The 26652-nt window shown below is 42.8% G+C and overlaps 1 protein-coding gene across 3 annotated transcripts in view; it reads right to left on the bottom strand.

Annotated features, from left to right (window-relative positions):
- Nucleotides 1-23024, bottom strand: part of DRC11 (dynein regulatory complex subunit 11) — a 237768-nt gene extending 214744 nt beyond the window's left edge. Inside the window, exon 1 of one of the 3 annotated variants that reach the window (XM_077272350.1) lies at nucleotides 22712-23024. In XM_077272350.1, the coding sequence (XP_077128465.1) occupies nucleotides 22712-22722 (11 nt within the window). In that variant the 5' untranslated portion in view covers nucleotides 22723-23024. Of the gene's footprint in view, nucleotides 1-10680; nucleotides 10851-22711 lie in introns of those variants that run through there. The other 2 variants (XM_077272351.1, XM_077272349.1) reach the window with 2 other exon arrangements.
- Between the last annotated feature and the right edge of the window lie 3628 nt (nucleotides 23025-26652).

Genomic DNA, 26652 nt, shown 5'->3' with positions numbered 1-26652 from the left:
ATCGCAGCAGACACTACTGAGTTGCATCTACTGTATAGTCCAAGGAAAAAGACAAAACAACAGAATTCAGAGAAGAATAATACTTTTGTATATTTGAAGGTTGCTTATCAGGGAAGGACATGTAACACCCCAGGAAACCGGTTGTTACAGTGATGTTGCCTTCCTTTTGGGGAGAGTAATGTCATGCCTGGAGGCAAGGAGGATCCCTTTAACAGGTAGTACACCTACATACAACACATTCTGATTCCAAACGAGAAGGGGAGCTCAGAACCCGGTTTCAGGGGAGCTTCCCCATATATATATTCTGGTCTGAAGGAGGAGTTAGGCAGTTGTTCACAGACAGTGAAGGAGAAAGGAGTGAGAGCAGAGAGTGGGGCCGTGCAGCCACGTGTGGTGCTGCAGCTCCAGGACAGAAAAGAACGAGACGAGTTGCATTGATAGCAAGTGCCAGAGGGGAGAAGCACAGGATGACAAAGGATGACAAAAGAGCTGGAGGGGAGCTGTGACCGAGCACTCTCTAAGCTGAAGCGCAGGTACCAGGCACCAGGAGCCCGAGGCTGTGTAGTACTTCACGTCCCTGGAGGGCAGAAGACTCCAAGTCGTCTGTCTGCACCCACACCTGAAGGTGCAGCAATACACAGAGCCCGGGTCATGATAGAGATCCTGTAAAAAGGCTCACATTGCCCACCGTGCAGGTACTGTCCCAGGGCAGAAGAGAGAGGACCTTGTAAGGGAGCCACAGGCAACAAGGAACTCGCATAAAAGCGTGAGAAGGAAGGCTTGCGAACCTCACCTGGGAGAGGGATCCATCATTGCCTCCAGCCTGACCACACCACACCAACGCCTGTTGCTAGTACCATGGACTGAGACTGTCTACCATCAGTAAACCAGGTAAAGAGACTGCAACCCTGTGTCCTCCATTTAGTTTTGGGTGCCACACCATCCCTGCCAAACACATCGGGAGCCCTGGGGACCTAGCTTCACCTTTGGGGAGCCATACCATCCCTGCTGCCATAACACCACCCCAGAGGACCCCTTTAAGCAGCATCGGTCACCCCTGACCGAGTACCACAGGTGGCGTCACAAACTTTTATTATATCACAAACCCCTTTAAAGACATTCCCTTTTACTTGGGCACCCAGACTGGGTCGCCGACACCATGACACATCCCTTTAAGTACCGGACCCGGTACCTCACAGCCTGGGCGGGCGTTCCATACCATTGGTGCAACCTGGGCAGCCACGAAGGGGCTCAAGAGGTAAGGGGCCTAGTACCACCTCCAAAGCAGATGGAATTGTACATTATGATGACTGCACAGGGCTCATATATTGTTCTTGCACAGGGGACCTCATTTGCCTGTGTTTGCTCCTGTTTCCTACAGTCAGCTAAACATAAGCAATGACTGAGTGCTGAAGCCTAGTGCAATCTTAAAGGGGTTGTCTGTTACTTTAACATTGATGGCCTACTTTTAGAATAGGTCATTAATGTCTGATCAGTGGGGGTTTGACACCCGGCAACACCATCAGCTGTTCCCGATATGGGTAGCAACTGGAACAGCTCAGTTGCGGTTGCTGCACAGCACAGCTCCATCAACGGAATAGTGGCCGGGGCCGGGGTACTTAATATTCAGCCCCTATTGATTTGAATAATTGGCGGATATGCCCGAATACTGAGATGTGGCCAGTCTTCAGGTGATGGAGTTGCTCGGTGCAGCTCCAAAGCTGAGCAGTTCTGGCTGCCACTGCCACCGGGAACAGCTGATCGGTAGGGGTCCTAAGGATAGCCCATAGATGTCAGACCCTATTAATACACAAAAAATAGCAAACTAGAACAAAATAGTTGCTTAATAAGGTATCTCAAAACATAATATGATCACAGTTCCGTAATTAACAATCTAATCACCATTCGATTTTTTATGTCTACACCCTGCATCCTCCTTCATGGCTCCCCCTTGCCTCTTACTCTCTCCAATATTGTTCCCTACTAAAGAAACCTATAAAAGTATATGTCTGCCTATATAATAAAAAAGAAAGTGCAAGAGAAACGTGAAGTCAGTAATGTAAGTGCAAAGCTTTAAGACTGTATTGTGTGTACGAGTTACCTGATGTGGGAAAAGATTAGTATCGAAAGTGAAGATTAATTGTGATTCTGTTATATCTACTGACTGCTATGCAATTATAATATTAAGCCCAGAAGATGTCCATTATCATTGAATGCATCAGCATTGAAAACACTGCAATGAGCCACAATGGAAGCAATGTGTATGGGAGCAGTGTGAGTGTATATAGATCATATGTGCTCATCGTTGGCCCCCTCCAGCAATAAAGGAATAATCAGTACCTCTGCATCACTGCCTGTTATAACCCACAAAAAGGAGCTGTTTAACAGTGAGTGCCCTAACGATCCATAATTTATCCAGGTTAGACATAATACAAGGCTTATATCCAGGGAAGATTAGTCATAAATGCTTAATCTACTGATTCTTGCCTATTAAACAAATCTGGCGTATCGAGGAATGGCTGTGATATAATGAGGCAGAACGCTCCTGATCGCTACACACATTTCACCTTTAAAAATAACTCTGGCAAATCTCTCTCGGTCTTCGCTGAATTAATGGGTGCAGCGTGCGTCCCGTGTTCAAATCTCCTCATTCTCGTGAAAGATGGGATAAGAGGCGAGTCTTACGGAGACATAACCAGCGTGAAGGGCAATGAACTTATTAAAAGCCCCATTGAGGAGCCTGGCTGCAGCACATTAGATCCTCAAATGCCCAGAGAGTCTACTGGACGCTCTTGCTCTCCAGAACATAATGTTTTTAGATGGTCTGATAAAGTGGATCATATGGTACGAGAAGTGCGAGTTTGTCAGTGTGACTCTATAAATCACACCTGCAATGCACACTAGTCTGGGAAATCTGTGCTCCCGGAGTAAATGCACTCACCATTTGCAGTCATGTGAAAGACAAAGCATTATAAATTCTATGCTATTTTATTTCTTGACATGGATGTAACCAACCTTTTATACTGATGACTTGGATTTGATGCAGACTATTCAAAATGACATTTTAGCAATTTTACTCCCATGACAAAGTCCGCTGCCTGAAATTCTTACTACTCCTATGGCAAGTAGGATTCTGGTAGAAGTATTTAGAACATTGCCTATCCTGCATGATTAGTAAAGGAGAGAGGAGTGTGGTGGATAACGGGCGCTGCCGCTGACAAAGGTTAATCCAGGCGGTAAGTAGAAAACTTCCAATTTTACTGAAATGCATTTTAGAGTAAAACGTACTCCTTCCACAGGAGTAGGTTCTTCTCCGAAATGTGTTGCAGTAAATTTGAAGGTTTTTTTAGACATACCGCCTGGAATAACCTTTGTCAGCAACAGCGCCCAAGATCGGCCACATTCCTCTATCCTTTACTTGTTATGTCCTCTCTCCATTTGGTGTGAGTATAGCGGAAAGAGCATCAGCCATGATTGGATTATACATCACTCTTCACATAGTTGTGTCATGCACACAGTGTCAGACTGGGGTGCCAAGGGTCCACCAATAACCAACTCCAGGTCCCCACTTTCCAGCTACATGCAAATGTTACATTATCCTCAATCACAAATTTATGTAACAATGAACTGGGTAGATTGTTAAATGAATAAGATGCTGCCATTGTCTGTACATAGTGATTCTAGTATATTATGCCAAATACTGCTCATATAAGAAGGTGGTGGCCTACTCTTACACAGGGGCCCACCGGAGGATTCTCCTGTTCTCCTGTGGGCCAGTCCAGGCCTACATGAACAGCCTGATCAGGTGAGTGACCAACTCTTACAACTCGCCCTCACTTGTTGCCTTACGGTGTTAAACAGAGAGCGTTTTTTGTTTTTTTTAATCTGTCCTGCATGATAAGAATTCGGGTGGCCTCACACAGGAGGTGATTTTTTTTATACAATTTTTGACTTGCACTTGTATCTATAATGGTAATAGGTCTTTAAAAGCTACACCCACTCCAGAGTATGCTGCATTTAAAAAATTGCCAAAGAAATGCCAAATTGTTGGTTCTATTAGGAGATAAGGGCCCCCCGATTCATGAAAGTGTTTTCATGAGAATTCTTTTGTAAAACATTATGATAAGTCACAAAATTTTTGCAACTTCTGGCATTTTCACGCCAGTTTTGGCAGACCTGGGGTAGGATGTGGGCGAAACAGGGACATGAAGCCACAGCTCATATAATTCATGCCAAGTTGTGGAGTTGCTTATGCCATAAATCTTACTTCTGTTGCAGACTGGAGTAAGATTTGTGGCGAGGCACCTGGAGGCATCAGATGCGCCAGATTTATTTAGAGGCACACACCTCTTCATCAGGACCGGCATTGTTCTTGCCAGTCTTGATGAAGTAGGGCCAACAGGCACATTAGAGATGTCTGTAGACATACAGTACAGACCAAAAGTTTGGACACTAGTGTTGAGCGATACCGTCCGATATATGAAAGTATCAGTATCGAATTGGATCGGCCGATATCCAAAAAATATCGGATATCGCCGATACTGATACCCGATACCAATACAAGTCAATGGGACACAAATATCGGAAGGTATCCTGGATGGTTCCCAGGGTCTGAAGGAGAGGAAACTCTCCTTCAGGCCCTGTGATCCATATTCATGTAAAAAATAAAGAATAAAAATAAAAAATATGTATATACTCACCCCTCCGGCGGACCCTGGACCTTAGCGGTGTAACCGGCAGCCTCCGTTCCTAAGAATGCAGTGAGTGAAGGACCTTCGATGACGTCGCGGTCACGTGAGCGGTCACATGAGCGGTCACACGACCAATCACAAGACCGCGACGTCATCGCAGGTCCTGTACACTCACTGCATTCTTAGGAACGGAGGCTGCCGGTTACACCGCTAAGGTCCAGGGTCCACCAGAGGGGTGAGTATATCCATATTTTTTATTTTTATTCTTTATTTTTTACATGAATATGGATCCCAGGGCCTGAAGGAGAGTTTCCTCTCCTCTAGACCCTGAGAACCATACACTGGGAACTTCCGATTCCGATTTCCGATATCACAAAAATATCGGAACTCGGTATCGGAATTCCGATACAGCGAATATCGGCCGATACCCGATATTTGCAGTATCGGAATGCTCAACACTATTGGACACACCTTCTCATTTAAAGATTTTTTCTGTATTTTAGTGACTATGAAAATTGTACATTCACTCTGAAGGCATCAAAACAATGAATTAACACATGTGGAATTATATACTTAACAAAAAAAGTGTGAAACAACTGAAATTATGTCTTATATTCTAGGGTCTTCAAAGTAGCCACCTTTTGCTTTGATGACTGCTTTGCACACTCATGGCATTCTCTTGAGCTTCAAGAGGTAGTCACCGGGAATGGTCCTCCAACAATCTTGAAGGAGTTCCCAGCGATGCTTAGCACTTGTTGGCCCTTTTGTCTTCACTCTGCGTCCAGCTCACCCCAAACCATCTCGATTGGGTTAGGTCTGGTGACTGTGGAGGCCAGGTCATCTGGCGTAGCAGAACATCACTCTCCTTCTTGGTCAAATAGCCCTTACACAGCCTGGAGGTGTGTTTGGGGTCATTGTCCTGTTGAAAAATAAATGATGGTCCAACTAAACGCAAACCGGATGGAATAGCATGCCGCTGCAAGATGCTGTGGTAGCCATGCTGGTTCAGTATGCCTTCAATTTTGAATAAATCTCTAACAGTGTCACCAGCAAAGGACCCCCACACCATCACACCTCCTCCTCCATGCTTCACGGTGGGAACCAGGCATGTAGAGTCCATCCGTTCACCTTTTCTGGGTCGCACAAAGACACGGTGGTTGGAACCAAAGATCTCAAATTTGGACTTATCAGACCAAAACACAGATTTCCACTGGTCTAATGTCCATTCCTTGTGTGCTTTAGCCCAAACAAGTCTCTTCTGCTTGTTGCCTGTCCTTAGCAGTGGTTTCCTAGAAGCTATTTTACCATGAAGGCCTGCTGCACAAAGTCTCCTCTTAACAGTTGTTGTAGAGATGCTAGAACTCTGTGTGGCATTTACCTGGTCTCTAATCTGAGCTGCTGCTAACCTGTGATTTCTGAGGCTGGTGACTCGGATAAACTTATCCTCAGAAGCAGAGGTGACTCTTGGTCTTCCTTTCCTGGGGCAGTCCTCATGTGAGGCAGTTTCTTTGTAGCGTTTGATGGTTTTTGCAACTGCACTTGGGGATGCTTTCAAAGTTTTCCCAATTTTTCGGACTGACTGACCTTCATTTCTTAAAGTAATGATGGCCACTCGTTTTTCTTTACTTAGCTGCTTTTTTCTTGCCATAATACAAATTCTAACAGTCTATTCAGTAGGACTATTAGCTGTGTATCCACCAGACTTCTGCACAACACAACTGATGGTCCCAACCCCATTTATAAGGCAAGAAATCCCACTTATTACACCTGACAGGGCACACCTGTGAAGTGAAAACCATTCCCGGTGACTACCACCAAGAGTGTGCAAAGCAGTCATCAAAGCAAAAGGTGGCTACTTTGAAGAACCTAGAATATAAAACATAATTTCAGTTGTTTCACACTTTTTTGTTAAGTATATAATTCCACATGTGTTAATTCATAGTTTTGATGCCTTCAGTGTGAATGTACAATTTTCATAGTCATGAAAATACAGAAAAATCTTTAAATGAGAAGGTGTGTCCAAACTTTTGGTCTGTACTGTAGCATTAGCTTTATTTTCCCTCTTCTTCTGAAAACCATATTTTTTTGTTTTTCCACTGCCATAGCTCTATGAGAGCTTTTTTTGTGGGATGAGTTGTAGTTTAGATTTATTTTATCATATAGTGTACTGAAAAATGACAAAAAAAAATCTAAGTGAAATGATATTGTGAAAAAACCCAATTGCAACTCTGTTTTTAGGATTTTGTTTTTATGGTGTTTATTATGTGGTAAAATGACCTGACAGTATGATTATTTAAGTCAATGCAATTATGGCGCTACCAAACTTGTATATGTTTTTTCTATATATATTTGAGTAGCTAATATATTCTAAACTTGAGAAAATAATGTTGGCTTGTGTTGCCATTTTCTGAAATCTGGAAAGCAAACCTGTCAGCACTATTTTGCTAAGTAACCTACAGGCATTGTCAGGTTGGCGTTGTTAAACTGATTAAAATTATACCTGGGGTGAAGAAATCCATCTTGTGGTTCTTGAGTAATCAGTGTTAGAGTTTTTCAGCTAATGAGATGCCCGTGCTCTGGGGCCGGACTGCAGGCAGAGTCTTATCTCCCTGCTCTAAGCCAGAGAAACCAAGGAAAGACCGGACCACAGGCCGCCCCGAATCACAAAGTCAGTCTCTATGATGAGCAACATGTTTGTGCTTCGGGGCGGCCTATGGGCAGGTCTCTCCTTGGTTTCTCTGGCCTAGAGCAGGAAAATAAGACTTTGCCTATAGTCCGGCCCCGGAGCACAAGCATAGCATTAACAGAAAACTTATAACACTGATTACACAAGAACCACAAGATGGATTTATTCACCCCAGGTATCATTTTAATCAGTTTAACACTGCCAAAATCCTGCTGACAAGTTTGCTTTAACCCCTTCATGGCATGTGCCATACATGTACGTTGCATGTCAAATTTACCCCTTTGATGTTGGCTCTGGCGCTGAACCCACATCTTTTCTGGCACATGTCAGCTGAATTCATCAGCTGACATGTGCCCTTAACAGCTGCGGGTGGAAACGCGATCCACCCGTGGTTGTTAACGTGTTAAATGCCACTGTCAATCTCTGACAGCTGCATTTAACATAATCGCGCCTGAAGCGCGTCACAAACCTTGACAATTGGCACCCGTGTCACATGACTGAAGGTCGCCGATGGGTTGGCATGACAACCTGGGGTCTGCAGGAGACCCCTGTAGTTGTCATAGCCGGATAACTATGAGTGCTGCCCAGCGGTCGGCGCTCATAGCAAGTGAGCATTTCTGCTACTTCAAAGCAGGGCTGAAGGCCTGCTGTGTGTAGCACAGGTGATCGGATGATCGCAGATTCCAGCCTCCCATGGAGACTATTGAAACAAGTAAAAAAAAAGTTTTAAAAATATTTTAAAAAAAATGTATAAAAATGTTTAAACCAATCCCCAATTTCAAAATAGAACAATTAAAAACATATAAAAAATACACATATTTGGTATTGTTCAGAATTGCCCAATCTATATATATATATATATATATATATATATATATATATATATATATATATATATATATATATATATATATATATATATATATATATATATATATATACACTCACCGGCCACTTTATTAGGTACACCATGCTAGTAACGGGTTGGACCCCTTTTGCCTTCAGAACTGCCTCAATTCTTCATGGCATAGATTCAACAAGGTGCTGGAAGCATTCCTCAGAGATTTTGGTCCATATTGACATGATGGCATCACACAGTTGCTGCAGATTTGTCGGCTGCACATCCCAAAGATGCTCCATACAAGGCAGGATGGATCCATGCTTTCATGTTGTTTATGCCAAATTCTGACCCTACCATCCGAATGTCGCAGCAGAAATCGAGACTCATCAGACCAAGCAACGTTTTTCCAATCTTCTACTGTCCAATTTCGATGAGCTTGTACAAATTGTAGCCTCAGTTTCCTGTTCTTAGCTGAAAGGAGTGGTACCCGGTGTGGTCTTCTGCTGCTGTAGCCCATCTGCCTCAAAGTTCGACGCACTGTGCGTTCATAGATGCTCTTAGGCCTACCTTGGTTGTAACGGGTGGCGATTTGAGTCACTGTTGCCTTTCTATCAGCTCGAACCAGTCTGCCCATTCTCCTCTGACCTCTGGCATCAACAAGGCATTTCCGCCCACAGAACTGCCGCTCACTGGATTTTTTTTCTTTTTCGGACCATTCTCTGTAAACCCTAGAGATGGTTGTGCGTGAAAATCCCAGTAGATCAGCAGTTTCTGAAATACTCAGACCAGCCCTTCTGGCACCAACAACCATGCCACGTTCAAAGGCACTCAAATCACCTTTCTTCCCCATACTGATGCTCGGTTTGAACTGCAGGAGATTGTCTTGATCATGTCTACATGCCTAAATGCACTGAGTTGCCGCCATGTGATTGGCTGATTAGAAATTAAGTGTTAACAAGAAGTTGGACAGGTGTACCTAATAAAGTGGCCAGTGAGTGTATATAAGAAGAATTAATCAGAACAGTAAACAGCGTAAGGAGAAAAAAATCAAAATGCCAGAATTACAGCTTTTTGGTCACCGTAACATTGCATTAAAATGCAAAATGATATCAACAAAAATGTCAGCTCAGCACGCAAAATAATAAGCCCTCAACCAGCGCCTAATCATGAAAAATGGAGATGCTGCAGGTCTCGAATTTTTTTTGTTTTGTTTTTTTGTTTAACAAATTTTGGATTTTTTTTTCACCACTTAAATAAAAAAGAGCCTACACATGAACTTGTAATGACCTGGAGAATCATAATGGCAGGTCAGTTTTAGCATTAGGTAAACATAGTAAAAAAAAATTGTGCAAATTGCACTTTTTTGCATTTTCACCGCACTTGGAATTTTTTTTCCTGTTTTCCAGTACATGATATGTTAAAACCAATGCTGTTGTTCAAAAGTGCAACTTGTCCCACAAAAAACAAGTCCTGAAACAGCCATTTTGACAGCAAAATAAAAAAGCTATGGCTCTGGAAGAAGGGGAGGAAAAAACAGAAATGAAAAAATGAAAATAGGCTGTGGCGTGAAGGGGTTAAAGGTTTTATTTTCCATTGAAGAAGCTATGTGAGGACTTGTTTTTGAGAGACTCGCTGACATTTTTGTTGATACTATTCTTTTTGTTATTTTTTTGCACTTCTTGTTGGAGATCAAAAAAACGTAATGTTGGCATTTCATTATTTTTCTCTGAATAGAGTTCATTGTGTGGGTTAATTAATTTTCATAGATCAGACCTTAAAGGGAAGCTGTCAGCAGGATTGTGCACAGTAACTTACAGATAGTGTCAGGTCGGTGCCATTATACTGATTAAAATGATACCTTGGTTGATGAAATCTGTCTTGTGGTGGTGGTTGTTTAATCTTTATTTTCAGTTTTGAGTTAATGATACGCTCGTACCACAGGGTGGCCTGTGGGGGGTCTTCATGTGGTGCTCTGTTTAGGTATTCATCTGTACGGCTTCGGACAGGTCGCTGATTTTCTGCTCGTTATGCCATTTACCAATTGGGTTAAGTCTTTTACATTTAGATAGATCGGGCGTTTCTGAAAGCAGCGATACCAAATATGTGTATTTTTCATATATTTTTATTGTTTTATTTTGAATGGGCAAAAGGGGTGATTTGAATGGTGCGGCGTTTATAGCAGATCCGCAATGAGATCTCCTGCAGATCCCCAGTTGCCATGCCAACACAATTGAGTAAAAGAAAAGATTGTCTCCAAAGGTGGACAACAACTTTAACTTTAACACCTGATGCAGAAATAAGAGGTTTCCTTATTTATAAGTAATATGTAAGTAATTTGCGCCAGTATTGTGGCGGTATAAAATCATAAACTTTGGGGTAAAGCACCAGACATCATTAGAGGCCAACAAATAGTTATCAGCTGCTATTTTTCCACAATCCGCACATACAACATGTTGTTGTACCTGGTCGGGTGCCTGGAGAAATGTGTAGAGTATCGTATATCCTGTTTTTTGGTGATTTCTTCAGCGAGTGCTAGCAGTTGGTCATTGGTATATCTGGGGTCCATTTCTGGTGGTCTGAGGCCTACTTATCATAGTCCAATCTAGAGTCCAGTTACCGGGCGCCTGCACTATATGTACCGCGAGGACTGGTGATGTCACTTCCTGTGAGCAGCTAAGCTCAACCATTCAGACCAGGAGGAGTGACCACCACTATACAAGGTATTAAATAGAAGAAATGGTTGCCATAATGGAGGCCAAGATATAAGCTCCACGGCCTCTGTACAAAACTATTCTGACATGCTCCAATACCAGTAATACATATTAGTACCATGTTACTTGAGGTCAGAAAATCCCCTACTATAACTTACTGATGGTACAGTCTATGTATCAAAATGGTGGATTTGTAGGCTACGTGTTTACAAGCTTAAAATGGCTGCTGTAGTGAATAATAATAATAATAATAATAATAATAATAATAATAATAATGATATCCTTGTGGACAGACAGACTGACCAGACAAAAATCTGCAATAAACTCTAACCAAATATTTTATATTGTTGTATATGAAAAAAAAATCATGTTTTAGTAGAATACATAATTGTGACAGCTGCGAAATAATACAAATGAAGACAATGTGACATAAAAGATTGAGGTATATATAGAATAAAACACTAATATTTTGTTCCTGTAAATGATACATTTAAGATCCTCCTCCAAACGCACACAATACATCCAAAATTTACCCAAAATGGCCACTCTTATGTAAAGCTTCAATAAATCTCACGTTTTTTTCAGCTCAAGACATGGAATTGTCATATCCAATTGCAAATATGGCTGGCAGTCCTTTGTAATTATTCGCATAGTGACGGAGCCAAATTTGTGAAATCTGACCAGTGTCACTTTATGTGCTAATAACTCTGCAACGCTTCAACCAATCCCAGTGATTTTGAGATTGTTTTTTCGTGACACATTATACTTTATGATACTAGTAAATTTAGGTCAATATGTTTTGTGTTTATTTATAAAAAATATCAAAAATTTGAGAAAAATGTTAAAAAATTTGCAATTTTCAAAATTTGAATGATTATCCCTTTAATACAGATGGCCATACCACAGCAAACCATTAATAAATAACATTTCCCACATGTCGGCTTTACATCATCACCATTTGTAAAATGTTATTTTATTTTGGTAGCATTTTAGGAGGATTAAAAATGTAGCAGCAATTTTTCATTTTTTCAAGAAAATTTACAAAATTTATTTTTTTAGAGACTTATCCATGTTTGAAGTGACGTTAGGGGTCTCATATATTGAGAAACCCCCAAACGTGATACCATTTTTAAATCAGCACCTGCTGACATATTGAAAACTGCAGTCAGTTAGTTTATTAACTCTTCAGGTGCGTTACAGGAATTAATGCAAAGTGGCATGACAGAAATGAAAATGTATTTTTATCACCTAAATGTCTCTAACTTCTGAACAGATTACTACAGCCGTTAGATTCTTAGGCCACTATTTGGTCATGAATTGCCATGGCAAACATCAGGACCACAAAATCATGATCTGAGGGCACCAATTTGGATAAAGAGGAAGCCCCCACACTTGGTTAACCATTTATAATGATGTAGTCACTATTGACAGCAGCATCTAAGGGGTTAAACAGATTTGGACAGTGCAAACACTGATGATGGCTGATGCAGCAAGTTGTCAGCTATAGTGTACAGCCGACAGCTGCTGGATTGTCACCGGTATGGGGAGGCTATTCTCTTATATCTCAGGTCAGTTAAAAGACGTATTGGCTGTCACTAAGGGGTTAAAGATGTCCGTACACGTGAGCAGAATCCAGTGACATTTACTAAGGACAAGTCACCATGATTATGGAATCTAAAGACATGCAAATAATGGTGCTTTTTTATGCTCAATTAGTCTTTCTTTTTTTTAAGAAATCAGTGTTCTCATTGGTGAGAAATCACTCATTGAAATTGAAATGAGGAAGAAACCATGATGAGGCATGTTTCACGCCCCTTGCCGAAATAAAGATACATAACCAACCTTTACATAAAGTCACTGCGTTCAGTCTTTCTGTTCAGCTTTTTGACATATTATGAAGGATTAACATTTATTACATTGACTGTATACAATCACAATGTTATATAGGACTTGATGCTTGGCAGCAGGCTGTTCTACTTTCAGGTTAACATGTCCTGCGGTTTACGTATTTTACTGTATTCCGGGGACTGGGATTGTTAGGAGGACACTAAGGCTGGCACAATTATAACAGTTTTTCCAATCCTCCCAGTTTCTCCAAGTAACTCCCCAATTTAAAAGAAGAGGTAGAGCAATCACATGCACCTCCCCGACAGTGTTTATTTGAGATACTTTGCCTGGATCACTGTATGACTGATGTGCTTTACCCTCCACCATTAACTGGCGACTCGCTGGGTGACACTGTTATTGTGGGTTGGCACAGCTTGTGGGACGGTATCTGGTAATGATGGAAGCACACAACTGGCACTGCTATTGGGCCAGACTAGGAGTGCTGATAGTAGCCGAGATTTACCATATGTAGAATTGACCTGATGCCTTTTCTCAAAAGTTGGCAATTATACTGGATAAGTTGTGTGGTGATGGTGAACACTTTTATGAATGCAAGAGAGGTGAATTATCATAGAGCCACAATACGTGGCTCTTCTTTGAAAGTCCCAAGATTGGCAATGTTATGAGGTGCAGGTTTCTGGCACTGTTATAGCCATTATTATTTTTCTTACTATTATTACGTGGAACTACATCAATTTTAAAGGTTTTACGACTGGTATAATTAGAAGCATGGAAGACAGACGGAAAGAAAATTCACCTATTTTGTCTTTATATTTCCTTTTTATTTTTTACCTTCGGACAGATATATATTTATCTAAATCGCAGAGGAAGGTGAATAGCGGCACCAGTGTTGAAACATGTAATCCTTTGTACGGAGGAGTTGAGCTAGATTATAGAGCCTTTATCAGCATAAATGTCCAAATTGGAGGTGCTTAGCACACCACAGGCTGATCGCCTCCATGCCACGCCGCATTGATGCAGTAATTGATGCAGAAGGAGCCCCAACCAAGTATTAAGTGCATTTATTGAACATACATTTCAGGAGGCTGACATTTCAGATTTTAAAATCATTTTTCAAGCTGGTGTTATAAAGTATTCTAATTTACTGAGATAATGACTTGGGTTTTCATTGGCTTTGAGCCATAATCATCAACATAAACAGAATAAACACTTGAAATAGATCACTATTTGTAATGACTCTATATAATATATGAGTTTCACTTTTTGTATTGATGAACTGAAATAAATTAACTTTTTGATGATATTCTAATTCTGTGAGAGGCACCTGTATATGCAGCAATAGGATTACTCCGTACTAGGTGCATTACTGTACTTTTATTAATATTAAGTATCATTTTCCAAGTGTTTGCCCATTCAGTCATATTATCCAGGTCATGTTGATTGAAAAAGAAAAAAGTTATAGGTCTTAGAAGGCGAAGGGAAAAAGACAAAAGCGAAGAGATGCTTATTGGGACTCTGTCGCCAAAGGGCCTGTATAAACCTTGTGTGTCCAGTGAGGTTATTAATGCTTGACTGAGGAATGTTTTGCAATGCTGCACGCACTTAGGCACAGAAATCATCAATATCCACTGTCGAGCAGTGACATTCCAGATATGCTTTATGGGAGAAAAGTCCAAAAACGCTGCAGGCCATGGAACATGCAGCATTGAACAATGCTAACATCTCAGCTTGCATGCGTTGCGATCTGCCAGAGTGACTAACTAACATTTCTCAGTTCTAGGATTCAGTCCATCTCAGTTTGCGACAAGTGGCAATAACTGTCATGTCGACAAACAGAAGGCATCATACAATCATCCCACAAGATGTGATCTGAGTTTTGAGGTTTGATGTGGCTAAAAAATTGCTTTCAATCTGTTTTTTATGCGCCTCCTGATGCCACAGATTGGAGCTAGGTGTTTGAAAATGCGATCATTTGTGGATCCTATTAACTATGCTATTCCTATCCTCCTTTCTCCCGGCAGGGACGCTGAGTCACTCACTGCCCTGGCACTTAGCCTGTGCTTCCTCCTGCTGCTGCAGTTTCCCTGAGTCTGTGCACATCTTGCAGATACCAGAGCTCTGTGCTTAGGGCGCACGCATGCTCCTGGTCTCTTAAAGAGACATGCTGCCTAAAACTGTCCCCAGCCAATGGTTGGGAGACACTGAATATTTAAGGCACCTCTACCTGTTGAGAGCTGCCTGAGCAACGTGTTCTGTCAGTTTGTCTCCACACTTGCTAGTTGTCCTGCGTGTACCTGCCAGTTCCTGCCAGCACCTGCCGTGCCTTCCTGTATGCCTGCCATTCCTGTCAGCATCTGTTGTTCCTTCCTGTACACCAACAGTGCCTGCCTGCACCTGCCGTGTCTTCCTGTATATCAGCCGTGCCTGACAGCACCTGCCGTGCCTTCCTGCATATTAGCCATGCCTGCCTGTATCTGCTGTGCCCAACCATTAGTTGCAATTTCAGCTTCTTACCCCTTTTGGCGTCAGCAGCCATGTTTCCAAGGTCTGTCCTGGAGTAGCACCTGGCATCCATCTGGAACCAAGTGTAACCACACCATTCAGGGGCTCTAGTGAAGAGCCAGGTGTTTACTTAGTTATGCCCCTCCAGGCTGTCCCCAGTCCACGGCACAATGCTTCCACTACCACATGCATTATAGATTGCTCAAGCCATGGGACCCGCTGGCTCTCAATCCCCTCTAGTCTCTGAGCTGTACCAGGAGGTCTCCCGCCAGAAAGACCAGCAGAACAAAAGGTCCTGTCTGCAGACAGTGAGCACCCGCTTGGACACGCTGACATCTGCGGCTGCATCTGCTTCTGTCCAAGCTGCAGCAAGCTCTGCTGTAACTCTCCAGACTAGTAGTTATGTTCCTGGTTCCGAACCCCATTTTTCTGCTCCTGCATGAGTTCATGGTGATCCTACACAATGCCATGATTTTCCAAATCTGTGCATGCTGCAGTTTGAGCTATTGGCACATCAGTTCTCATCTGAATGGGCCAAAGTGGCATTTATCATGTCACACCTAGGTGGCAAGGCTCTGGCATGACTCAACCCCTTATGGGAGAGAGGGGGGGTCACCTAATCTCCAACCTCCAGACTTTCTTAGAAGCCTACCGCAAGGACTTTGATGAGGCGGGCCTTATATCTTCAGCACCATCCTCTGTCCTTAGACTACACTAGGGAAATCTCACTGTTGGCCAGTATGCCGTCTGTTTTCGTACCCTGTCCTCTGAGCTCGCTTGGAATAATGAGGTGCTTGTAGCTGCCTTTTGGGATAGCCTGACTGGGAGAATTAAGGATGATCTGGCCAGTCGAGATGTTACTGCCTCTTTAGACGACCTTGTATCCCTGGCTACCTCAGGTTTCAGGAGCGCTCCAGGGTGGTGATCAAGAGAAAAAAAATCTATGTACTTGGCTCCTACCTTCCAAAGTCATATCATGCTGCAGACCTCAGCTTTGACATCCCCCTTCGAATCTATGCAAGTCGACCATGTGAAACTGGCTAAAGATCGTCAGGAAGTTAGTTGTTCTGAGGGGAGGTGCTTCTACTGCAGTAGTCCTGAACATTTAATTCACTTCTGTGCTGACAAGCCTAGAAACTCCAAAGCATAGGGTCGGTAGGAGAGACTACCTTGGATGAGAACTACTCCTCTCCCCCGCTGACTCTGTCAGTGTTTGTTTCCTGTGGCAACAGGTCGATTTAATGAATTGGCCTGTCTGGACTCTAATTTTGCAGGAAATTTCAAACAACAGGCCATGGTGGACCGGCTATCAGATCCCCATCCAACGTGACTACCACTTATTGAATTGATTCATGACATTATTTATGTTCACACTGTCACCATTCTCCTGTATTACCCATGGGGTGGGCTGTCATATGACCGGATGTGTGCGATTTGCATTACTTGCGGTCACATCTCAACTAGACTCCTTCATCTCTCTGTTGTCTTCTACTGAGTGAAGCCAGGTGAGGCTAGTCGGCTAATTACCTCAAGGACGCAAATTGCACACATCCACTCACATTACTGACCACCCACATGGTGAATACTGGTGTCTTTGTAATAGTGTGCACATTGCTACAAACATGGCACTCTGCATAAAGTGACTGCTGACTTTTCTGCTGAGGCTGGACAGCATCTGTAAATAACCATAATTTCAATTAACTTTTCAGCACGATTGAGAACACTGAATATACGTGAAGGTAGATATGTGAAATGAAAAATGAAATCAATAATGTACATAAGCAGTGAATAATGTAATGATGAGTGCAAACATGGTATATAAAAAAACATAAATATATAAATAGAATACATGCACACCAAAGTTAAAACGGAATGTCCACATGCCCATACCGCTTCATAATATTATTTTCATTTGAATACTACCATCATTACATTTTTGCATGATTCATTTACTGTTGCTCCTCCACTCGTCCCTGCTGATATCGTTTTCCTTATCCACACTGACCCTGTTTTATGAGCTACAGTATTTTATCATGTAATTCCTAATAAAGATCAATTAATTTTTACTTTGGTATGCATGAACTAAATTTGCAAGTTTCAAGTAACTTTTCAGAAGAAGCTGTCCTGTACATTATTATTATTATTAATTTTTATAGCGCCATTTATTTCATGGCGCTTTACACGTAGAAGGGGTAATTATAGACAAGTACAATAAACATGAGCAAAACAAGGCCCACACAAATACAGAAGGAGAGAGGACCAGTGGCGTAGGAAGGGGGGTGTGGCGAGGGCGGGCCACCCCGGGCGGCACAATGCGGGGGTGGGTCACCGGCGCTGCAGGCTGCAGCTGTTTAAAGCTGGAGTTACACTAAACGACTTACCAACGATCACGACCAGCGACACGACCTGGCCGTGATCGTTGGTAAGTCGTTGTGTGGTCGCTGGGGAGCTGTCACACAGACAGCTCTCTCCAGCGACCAACGATCAGGGGAACGACTTCGGCATCGTTGAAACTGTCTTCAACGATGCCGAAGTCCCCCTGCAGCACCCGGGTAACCAGGGTAAACATCGGGTTACTAAGTGCAGGGCCGCGCTTAGTAACCCAATATTTACCCTGGTTACCATTGTAAAAGTAAAAAAAAAAAAACACTACATACTCACATTCTGATGTCTGTCACGTCCCCCGCCGGCGTCCACAGGGTTAAAACTGCTTTCGGCAAGAGCGCTGCTAATATGCACGCGCTGCTGCCGAGAGCTTCCCTGCACTGAATGTGTCAGCGCCGGCAGTAACAGCGGTGACGTCACCGCTGTGCTCTGCTTTACGGCCGGCGCTGACACAGTCAGTGCAGGGAAGCTCTCGGCAGCAGCGCGTGCATATTAACAGCGCTCCTGACGAAAGCAGTTTTAACCCTGTGGACGCCGGGGGACGTGACAGACATCAGAATGTGAGTATGTACTGGTTTTTTTTTAACTTTTACAATGGTAACCAGGGTAAATATCGGGTTACTAAGCGCGGCCCTGCGCTTAGTAACCCGATATTTACCCTGGTTACAAGTGAACACATCGCTGGATCGGCATCACACACGCCGATCCAGCGATGACAACGGGTGATCAGCGACCAAAAAGTGGTCCTGATCATTCCCCAACGACCAACGATCTCCCAGCAGGGGCCTGATCGTTGGTCGCTGTCACACATAACGAGATCGTTAGCGGGATCGTTGCTACGTCACCAAAAGCGTGACGATGCAACGATATCGTTAACGATATCGTTATGTGTGACTCAGCCTTAACGCTATTGACGTGCGGGCCCACGCCCGCACGTCAATAGTTAACAGCCGCCAGCCAATCTGAGGCTGGCAGCTGACGTCAGTCCCAGCGTGCATGTCGCCGGCGTCTGATGTCATTGTCAGTCGCCGGCGAGTGCACGCTTCAGCTGCGTGGAGAGAGTAGGAGCGTGGTCAGGTAAGCAGAACTTGTTTTTTTTTTCAGTCCCGATCACGTGATGTAACCTTTGTGTGTATTGAGCCAGGGGGGGCGCCAAACTCGGGAACAGCCCCGGGCGGCAAAAGCTCTAGCTACGCCCCTGGAGAGGACCCTGCCCGCTAGGGCTCACAGTCTACAGATGTACATGTACATGATGAATAAGAACACTATATCTGGCCATAAAATGACTTGTAGCCTTAGGCCAAGTGCACACATTGAGTATTTGGAGAGTTTTTTATCTCAGTATTTGTAAGAGAAATCCAGAAGTGGGTAAAAAACTCAAAAGTGGTGACGTGTTTCTATTACACTTTTCCTCTGATTGTTCCACTCCTAGTTTTGGCTTACAAATACTGATGTAAAATACTGACCAAATACTGAACGTGTGCACGTGGCATTAATATTTCACAAGTGTTCCCATTTGCAGCCCTTTCTCTTAACTGGCAATTGACTCTGAGCTGGTGGGAAGAGACTAGCTGCTGTCATGTCTCTTATACAAAGCACAGCACACAGTGATAGATTCCTGCTCTTCTTTCCTTTTATAGTACATAGAGACAAGAAGCAGCAGCGTGGAAGACATTATAGAGCAGTACTGAGATTCTTGGATGTGAATCAAGCTGTAGGGTAAGGTAAAAGACTTGCTAGAGAGCTCAGTTTGATCTTTTTGTTCCTCCCTCTGTTTTCTGAATGTGCTTCTCTGTCCTCCTCTCCTCTCCATAGAGTATAATGGGCAGGGTCACTTGATTGATTTTCTTTTCTTTTTTTAAGTGAAAGACAAGTTTAGGAGGCAAAGGGGAAGAAGTGTCTTATAAGTGGGAAAAGAAGCAGATAGCTCTGATAAGATGCATTACAAAGTTTCTTAAATTAACCTTTATTATCTATTTTTGAAAAGTGTGTTGAAAGTAAAGTTCCATTTAAGCTATATAATAAACGCCTTACAAAACAATTAAATGAAAAGAATGGTAGAATTGCTATTTTTTGTTAATTCCATCTACTGGCTATTAAATGACCTTCAGTAGGCAAGCATGTAGCCAATCTGGAGTCGTTTCATAGTTCCCACCGATTAATGTAAATCTACCTTACATGAGTGAAGACTATGTAGACAATGGCATATAAGTGGGGGAGGAACTAGATGGAAGCCACAAAAGGCTATGACCCTGAATCATCATTTTCTTTGTGCCAGTTTTTTGGCTTGTTTGCACCAAATTCATTTTCCTTTTTGTGCCTTTTTTTGCTGAATTGTTTTTTTTGTTATCTGCTCAGTAGGCAGAGTCTAGTAATTTCAGATGTTTTCGCTTGATTCATCAACTTGACTTTAAAAAAAATCTCAAAATTTGGCCCAACTTTTTAAATGTATTTTTGAGTATGCTATAATTTTGGCTCAAAATTTTGGCGACTTTAGCACCAGAAATCGCAAAAAGTGAAACACGCAAAAAGCTTTTCTTTTTTTACTTTGAGTCATATTCATGAAACCCGTGCCATTCTGATGAATTTAACGTCAAAAACAGCAACTAATGCCACAAGAAAAAAAGGAAAGTTACTTAAAAAAATGCAAATGATGAATGGAGGCCTATGTGAACATTTACATACAGTATGTCTACTCTGCTAAGAGTAACAAATGTAATCATAGTGTAAAAAGTATTTAAGTATTTGATGCATTAAAAGGAACCTGTCAGCAGGATTGTGCACAGTAAACTACAGACAGTGTCAGGTCGGAGCCGTTATACTGATTAAAATGATACCTTTGTTAATGAAATCCTTCTTGTGGTTGTTAATCTTTATTTTCAGTTTTGAGTTAATGATATGCTCGTGCTCTGGGGCGGCCTGTGGAGGGTCTTCATTTGGTGCTCTGATTAGGTATTCATCTGTATGGCTTCTGTTCTAACATATCACTGATCCCTCACTGATCTGCCCCCTAGTTTACATAATGAATATTATCTATATATTGAAAAAAAGCATGATCGCATCTATAATATATATTTTCTTAGATGGTGTCCATACATTAACAAAAAATCAGTTAGCTGAGTAGGTGCCTGCAGCGCCATCTTGCTGGAAAAAAAAAATGTCTCCACTAAGATGATTTTCAAACTGATTTTTTTTAAATGAATTTATGGATACCAATAAAGAAAAGAACTAAATACACATTATAGATGCAATCATGCTGTAGCGTAGGCTTTGGTGTGTGCCTGCAGAAGGGGATTTTATTCTATATATACAGTATATATATATATATATATATATATATATATATATATATATTTAATATTCATTATATGAAATAGGGGGCAGGTTACAGAGGGATCAGTGACCTGTCAGCAGTCTTCAGTATGAATATCTAATCCGAGCACCACATGAATACGTAGCGAATACATTTGAGCGGAATTAAATTGTACCTGAAGTTTACAAAACTCTGCATATGCCAAAATGCTATTTGCTTGTAATTCGCTTCTGCGCTGATTCAGTAAAATGGTATCTACTGGCACTCATTTTTCTTTACCTTAAAAAGACAGCAAAATGTTAAAAAAAATAAAAATCCTTATATTTACCTCACCCTTCACCTCTCCAACCCCGTTGATCTTGAACACCAACCACCACATCACTTCTTTGGATTGTCGTTAGCCACGCTGAAATCTACGAACCTCTCACCCTAGGCCTGGCTTCCGGGTTTGATATGCCAGGGAGGGTTCTGCGCAAGTGCACACAATGGTTACAGCCCAGGTCGAGATATCATGACGTCACAGCCGGCACCCTGACTTTTTCGGGCGCATGTGCAGAACCTTCATGTTCATATTAAACTCAGAAGCTCTAGTCAAGCATGACAGACCCAAGAATTTCAGTGTGGCCAACAGCGATCAGAAGATGTGATGAGAAGGGTGGCGATGAAGAGTGGAAGGGCCGGTAAGGTGAGCGGTAAGGTGAGTGGGAAGATTTTTTAATTTTTTTTTTTTTACATCCCCAGGACATAACAAGGGGCTTTAAATTTGTGTGGAATAACTTCTCTGCAAATCGAATTTCCTGAGAAAAATTTGCAGAGGTGATTCAAATTTTGTCTAATCTTCTCATCTCTAGTTAATGGTGCACGAGTGAGGGGTGCAAAATGCTTTTCTTGACCCATACATTGGCAACACACCACTGGTTTACACCATCTATTAGTTGGCTTAGGCTAGGTTCACATTGCGTTAATGTGTGCACGCTAACGGACAGCGTTGCACGGCGAAAATGTCGCAATTAACGCCGTGCAACGGGTCCGTTAGCGCACCCATTGACAGCAATGTGAAGTTTCCCTGTAGCGCATCAGTAGCGCGTGCCTTTTTCGGCTCGCGCTAGCGATGTGCCGTTCTCCTGTGGCGCGCCTCGGACGCTGCTTGCAGCGTCCGCGGCGCGCCCGAGGTCCGTTCCCCGCTCTCGCAGATCGGGGATCTGTGAGAGCGGGGACGTTACCGCGACCCCTAATGCGGCCCCTAAATAAACATTGCATTAGCGCAATCCGCTAGCGCTAGCGCTAAACGGATTGCCCTAACGCAATGTGAACCTAGCCTTAGCTTGGTGCAAAGGATTTTGGCACAAGGCATCATGATTTAGGCCATGGAACCTCGACGCACATCTACTAAAAACACATTTCTAATGTGCAAGGCATGAAAGACATCATTTGCGGCACAAATTAAGTAAAAAAATCTGGATCATGTAACTTATGTAGCTTCATCATTCCCATTTTGGTACAATGTTAAATAATTATAATACAAATGAACAAAAAAAACAGCTCTTGGGTGTATATGCAAGTATTCTGTTTATGGGACTATTATTATCTTATGCAATGACATGCCTGCAGACGACATTTCAAGATTTCCACAAAATTAAGTCAATTTTTAAACCACAAAAATGTACAGCGTCAACCTCAGAGATTTTATAGATTTCTGCCTTCTTATAGAGAATGGGAATAGCCTGTACTTACGTGTGAGACATGTCTTCTGCAGCACTGTGTGATCGCTTCCGGGTAAAGATCCAGCATCTGATATTGCTTAGTAATAAGGGGTGTGAGGATATTCCCTAATCCCAGGTGAAGATCATATCTATTAGATTTGTCAGAAAATGCTTATAGTGCATGTATATAATCAGGAGAGCAATGCTGCCATGATTGTCTGCTCTTTCTTCTGTTTATTAGGTTACTAGGGAGACAAGGGGAGAGGCGTTAGAAGGCATCGGCCATTGAACAAGATGTTGCTTAGCAATGCTGAGGCTTCCTGTGTCAGACACTAGACAGCTCTGCTTTACTTTACCAGCACAGTATTAATTAGTAATTGCCAGGTACACACAATGGTGCAACGACTGGAGAACAATCACCCCAGCGTAAGGACTGAAGCAACAATAATGATCATTGATATAGGAAATTTCACTTCCTATTAGTGATAATCTTCTATGAATGTGCGCGATACGGCCGTAGAATTTCGAGAATGTAACAATGTTGTCAACATTCTAGAACATTTCCCGGGACCAGTGTTACCCTTTAATACATTCTGACAAGCAGAACTTGTAACATTGTTGTTATAACTTTGTTACAAATTATTTACCTTTGGCGACTGTGTATATTTTGCCTTTTTTCAGCTTGTCAGACATTTCATTTTGCTTTTTTATATTACAAGAAAGGATCAATGAAATTAAACTCACTAAGAGGAGAAAGAGAACTCAGGAGAAATGTTTGGACGATACGGGTTATGAAGCACATGACATAAAGAAACTAAACTGCATAAGACCAGCAAGAGAACTCAGGAAACTTTTTGGATGATACAGGTCATGAAGCACATGACATAAACAGGAGAGATGAAAACATGCAGGGGGAGCAGAAAGGTTATATGGAGAATGATAACAGCATAGTAAATGGGAAGAATAAGGAAAAAGGAGGGTAAATAGGGAGGACGGTAATGTACATGGAGGGAGAGTGGGGACCAGAACACAAATAACGGTGTATAGCACATTAATTGGGAAGAATAACACATGAACAGGGGACAGACAATTGGAATAAACATGAATGGGGATTAAAGCTTGCAAAAAGGGAGTCGGCTGTCAATCAGCATGGCACCAGCAGTCACACCGTGTCAACAGAGCAGAACAGAAGAGAAGTCGTTGCTCTGTCGAAGTGATGTCAGCGGAAGTCAGTGACTCGCCGGTAGGAGCAGTCTGTGACTGCTCTGTGCAGACAGAGATCGGCAACAGGTAGATAGGTAGCAACTACATGCGTGTTCATTGGTTTATAGTAAAACAAAGTAGTCCCAGATATCACCTTTTAACACTGATGAGTTATGATGGTGATTTCTTTCTTCTGAAAAGCTGCTCTGACCGACCCATTTTTGGCTTCACTGACGTCTAGTGTTGAGCGATACCTTCCGATATCGGGAAATATCGGGATCGGATTGGATCGGCCGATATCCAAAAAATATTGGATATCGCCAATACCGATACCGGAAACCAATGCAAGTCAATAGGACACAAATATCGGAATGAAAATAAGCCCTTTCTGTCTTTGTACATCCTGTTCCGGAGGGGGGAAGAGTGTGGGCGGTGCGTGGGCGGAGACTGCGTGTCGGTGTGGGACCGTGGGGGTCTGTGCGGGCCTACCGGGGGTCTGTACGGGCCTCTCAGGGCTCTGTGCGGCCTGCCGGGGGGACTATGTGGCCTGCCGGGGGTCTGTACGGGCCTCTCGGGGGTCTGTGCGGCCTGCTGGGGATCTGTGCGGCCTGCCGGGGGTCTGTACGGGCCTCTCGGGGGTCTGTGCGGCCAGCTGGGGGTCTGTGCAGCCTGCCGGGGGTCTGTATGTGCCTCTCGGGGGTCTGTGCGGCATACATACAACATACTACACACATATAACATACATACTACATACTTAATACATACAATACATTTATACATTACATACAATACATACATATAGACATACAGTACATATAACATAGTTTGCATACTCACCATCACTTGTCACTTTGTTCCCCGAAGTCTGTGTCATCTGTAAAAAATATTAAAATAACAAACAAACAATATACTCCCTGATCCGCAGAAATCCACGAGCGTCCCACGACGATCTCCCGTGGAGAACGGCAGCATCAGCTGATGCAACCGCTCTCTAGGCGCTCCAGGAATACAATGACGGGAGGAAGGTATCCTTCCGCACTGTATTCCTCCACCGCTGTAAAAAATAGTCCCTAGTCTCACTTTTGGCATTGCTGTGTGAGAAATTTCCCACGCAGCAATTGCCGTAAAGTGAGACTCTGAACTATATGTATAGAGCAGCAAAAAATGGATGAAACGTGTGGCCATCAGGCGCAATCCAGCGCTAATGTCTCTGTAAACTGTAGGCCTCTATTCACACAGCATGCATTTTGTAGCACTGGGCGGCCCGCCTGTATGTGCGTTAGTAATAGGCTGTAAACCAGATGCTCTGCATTGCCTGTGCAAACAACGCCACATACAGACTATTATCTCTTATTTTTTTGTGCAGTAATGCCAAACAGCCAATACTGGATTGAAAGTGGTTGTTTCATCGGTATTTTTTACACCTGTGTTTTTGCCATCATTAATCAGGTCCGATGCGCCCTGCTAGTGCATTTGTTTGGAGGCTTCAGCAGGTAATCATCTCTGCTTTTTTCTCTGTGATTTTTTTCGCAATCCAGCGCTAGTACAACTCTATGAGAAAAACAACGGATCCGGGGGAAAAAAAACAGATCCGTTTTTTTCAAAACTCGCCGGATTGTGCCTGACGGCAAAAACCTGATGTGTGAAAGCAGCCAGATATATGGATAGATACATCTATGTATTTATAGATATAGCTATCTAAAAATATATCTATAGATAGATATATCCATAGATATATAATAGAAAGGCCGATGTTTCTAAGGCTACTTTCACACTTGCGTTTTTAGCAATCCGTCGCAATCCGTCGTTTTGGGAAAAAACGGATCCTGCAAATGTGCTCGCAGGATTCGGTTTTTTACCCATAGACTTGTAGTAGCGACAGATCACGACGGATGGCCACACTTTGCATCCATTGTGCAACGGATCCGTCGTGTTTTGGCGGACGGTTGGCACGAAAAAACATTCAAGTGAACTTTTTTTGGTCTGTCACGTCTGCCATTTTCTACCTCACATGCGCGGCCGAAACTCCGCCCCCTCCTCCCCGGACTTCAGAATGGGCAGCGGATGCGTTGAAAAATTGCATCCGCTGCACATGTCGTGCACAAATTTCACAACGTGCGTCGATACGTCGGCCCAACGCATAGCGACGGACCCGTACCGACGCAAGTGTGAAAGAGGCCTTAATGAGCGTTTAATTTAAAAAAAAAATAAAAAATGGCGTGGGCTCCTGCAGCTGTCTGCGTATCCTTCACTGGCTATTAAAATAGGGGGACCCTACGTCATTTTTTGGGGGGTCCCCCTATTTTATAGCCAGAAAGGCTACGCAGACAGCTGCGGGCTGATATTCATAGCCTAGAGAGGGGTCATGGATATTGGCCCCCCCGGCTACAAATACCAGTCCGCAGCCACCCCAGAAATGGCACATCTGTAAGATGTGCCAATTCCGGCACTTAGCCCCTCACTTCCCACTCTCGTGTAGTGGTGGGATATGGGGTAATAAGGGGTTAATGTCACCTTGCTATTGTAAGGTAACATTAAGCCGGGTTAATAATGGAGAGGCGTCAATAAGACGCCTATTCATTATTAATCCAATAGTAATAAAGGGTTGATAAAACACACACATTAGAAAAAAGTTTTTTCATATTCTTCATTTAACCATACGTACCATACTTCAGCGCCTGCAAAAAACGTAAAATAATAAACCGTGTACTACCTGTCTGCCGTAGTCCAATTAATAACGAGTGTCCCACGGAGATCTCCCCTATAGAA

Source organism: Ranitomeya variabilis, chromosome 7 (genome assembly GCF_051348905.1).
Source record: "Ranitomeya variabilis isolate aRanVar5 chromosome 7, aRanVar5.hap1, whole genome shotgun sequence".
Lineage (NCBI taxonomy): Eukaryota > Metazoa > Chordata > Amphibia > Anura > Dendrobatidae > Ranitomeya > Ranitomeya variabilis.
The sequence above is the reverse complement of the archived record's forward strand: the minus strand, read 5'-3'. Positions and strand labels throughout refer to the sequence as shown.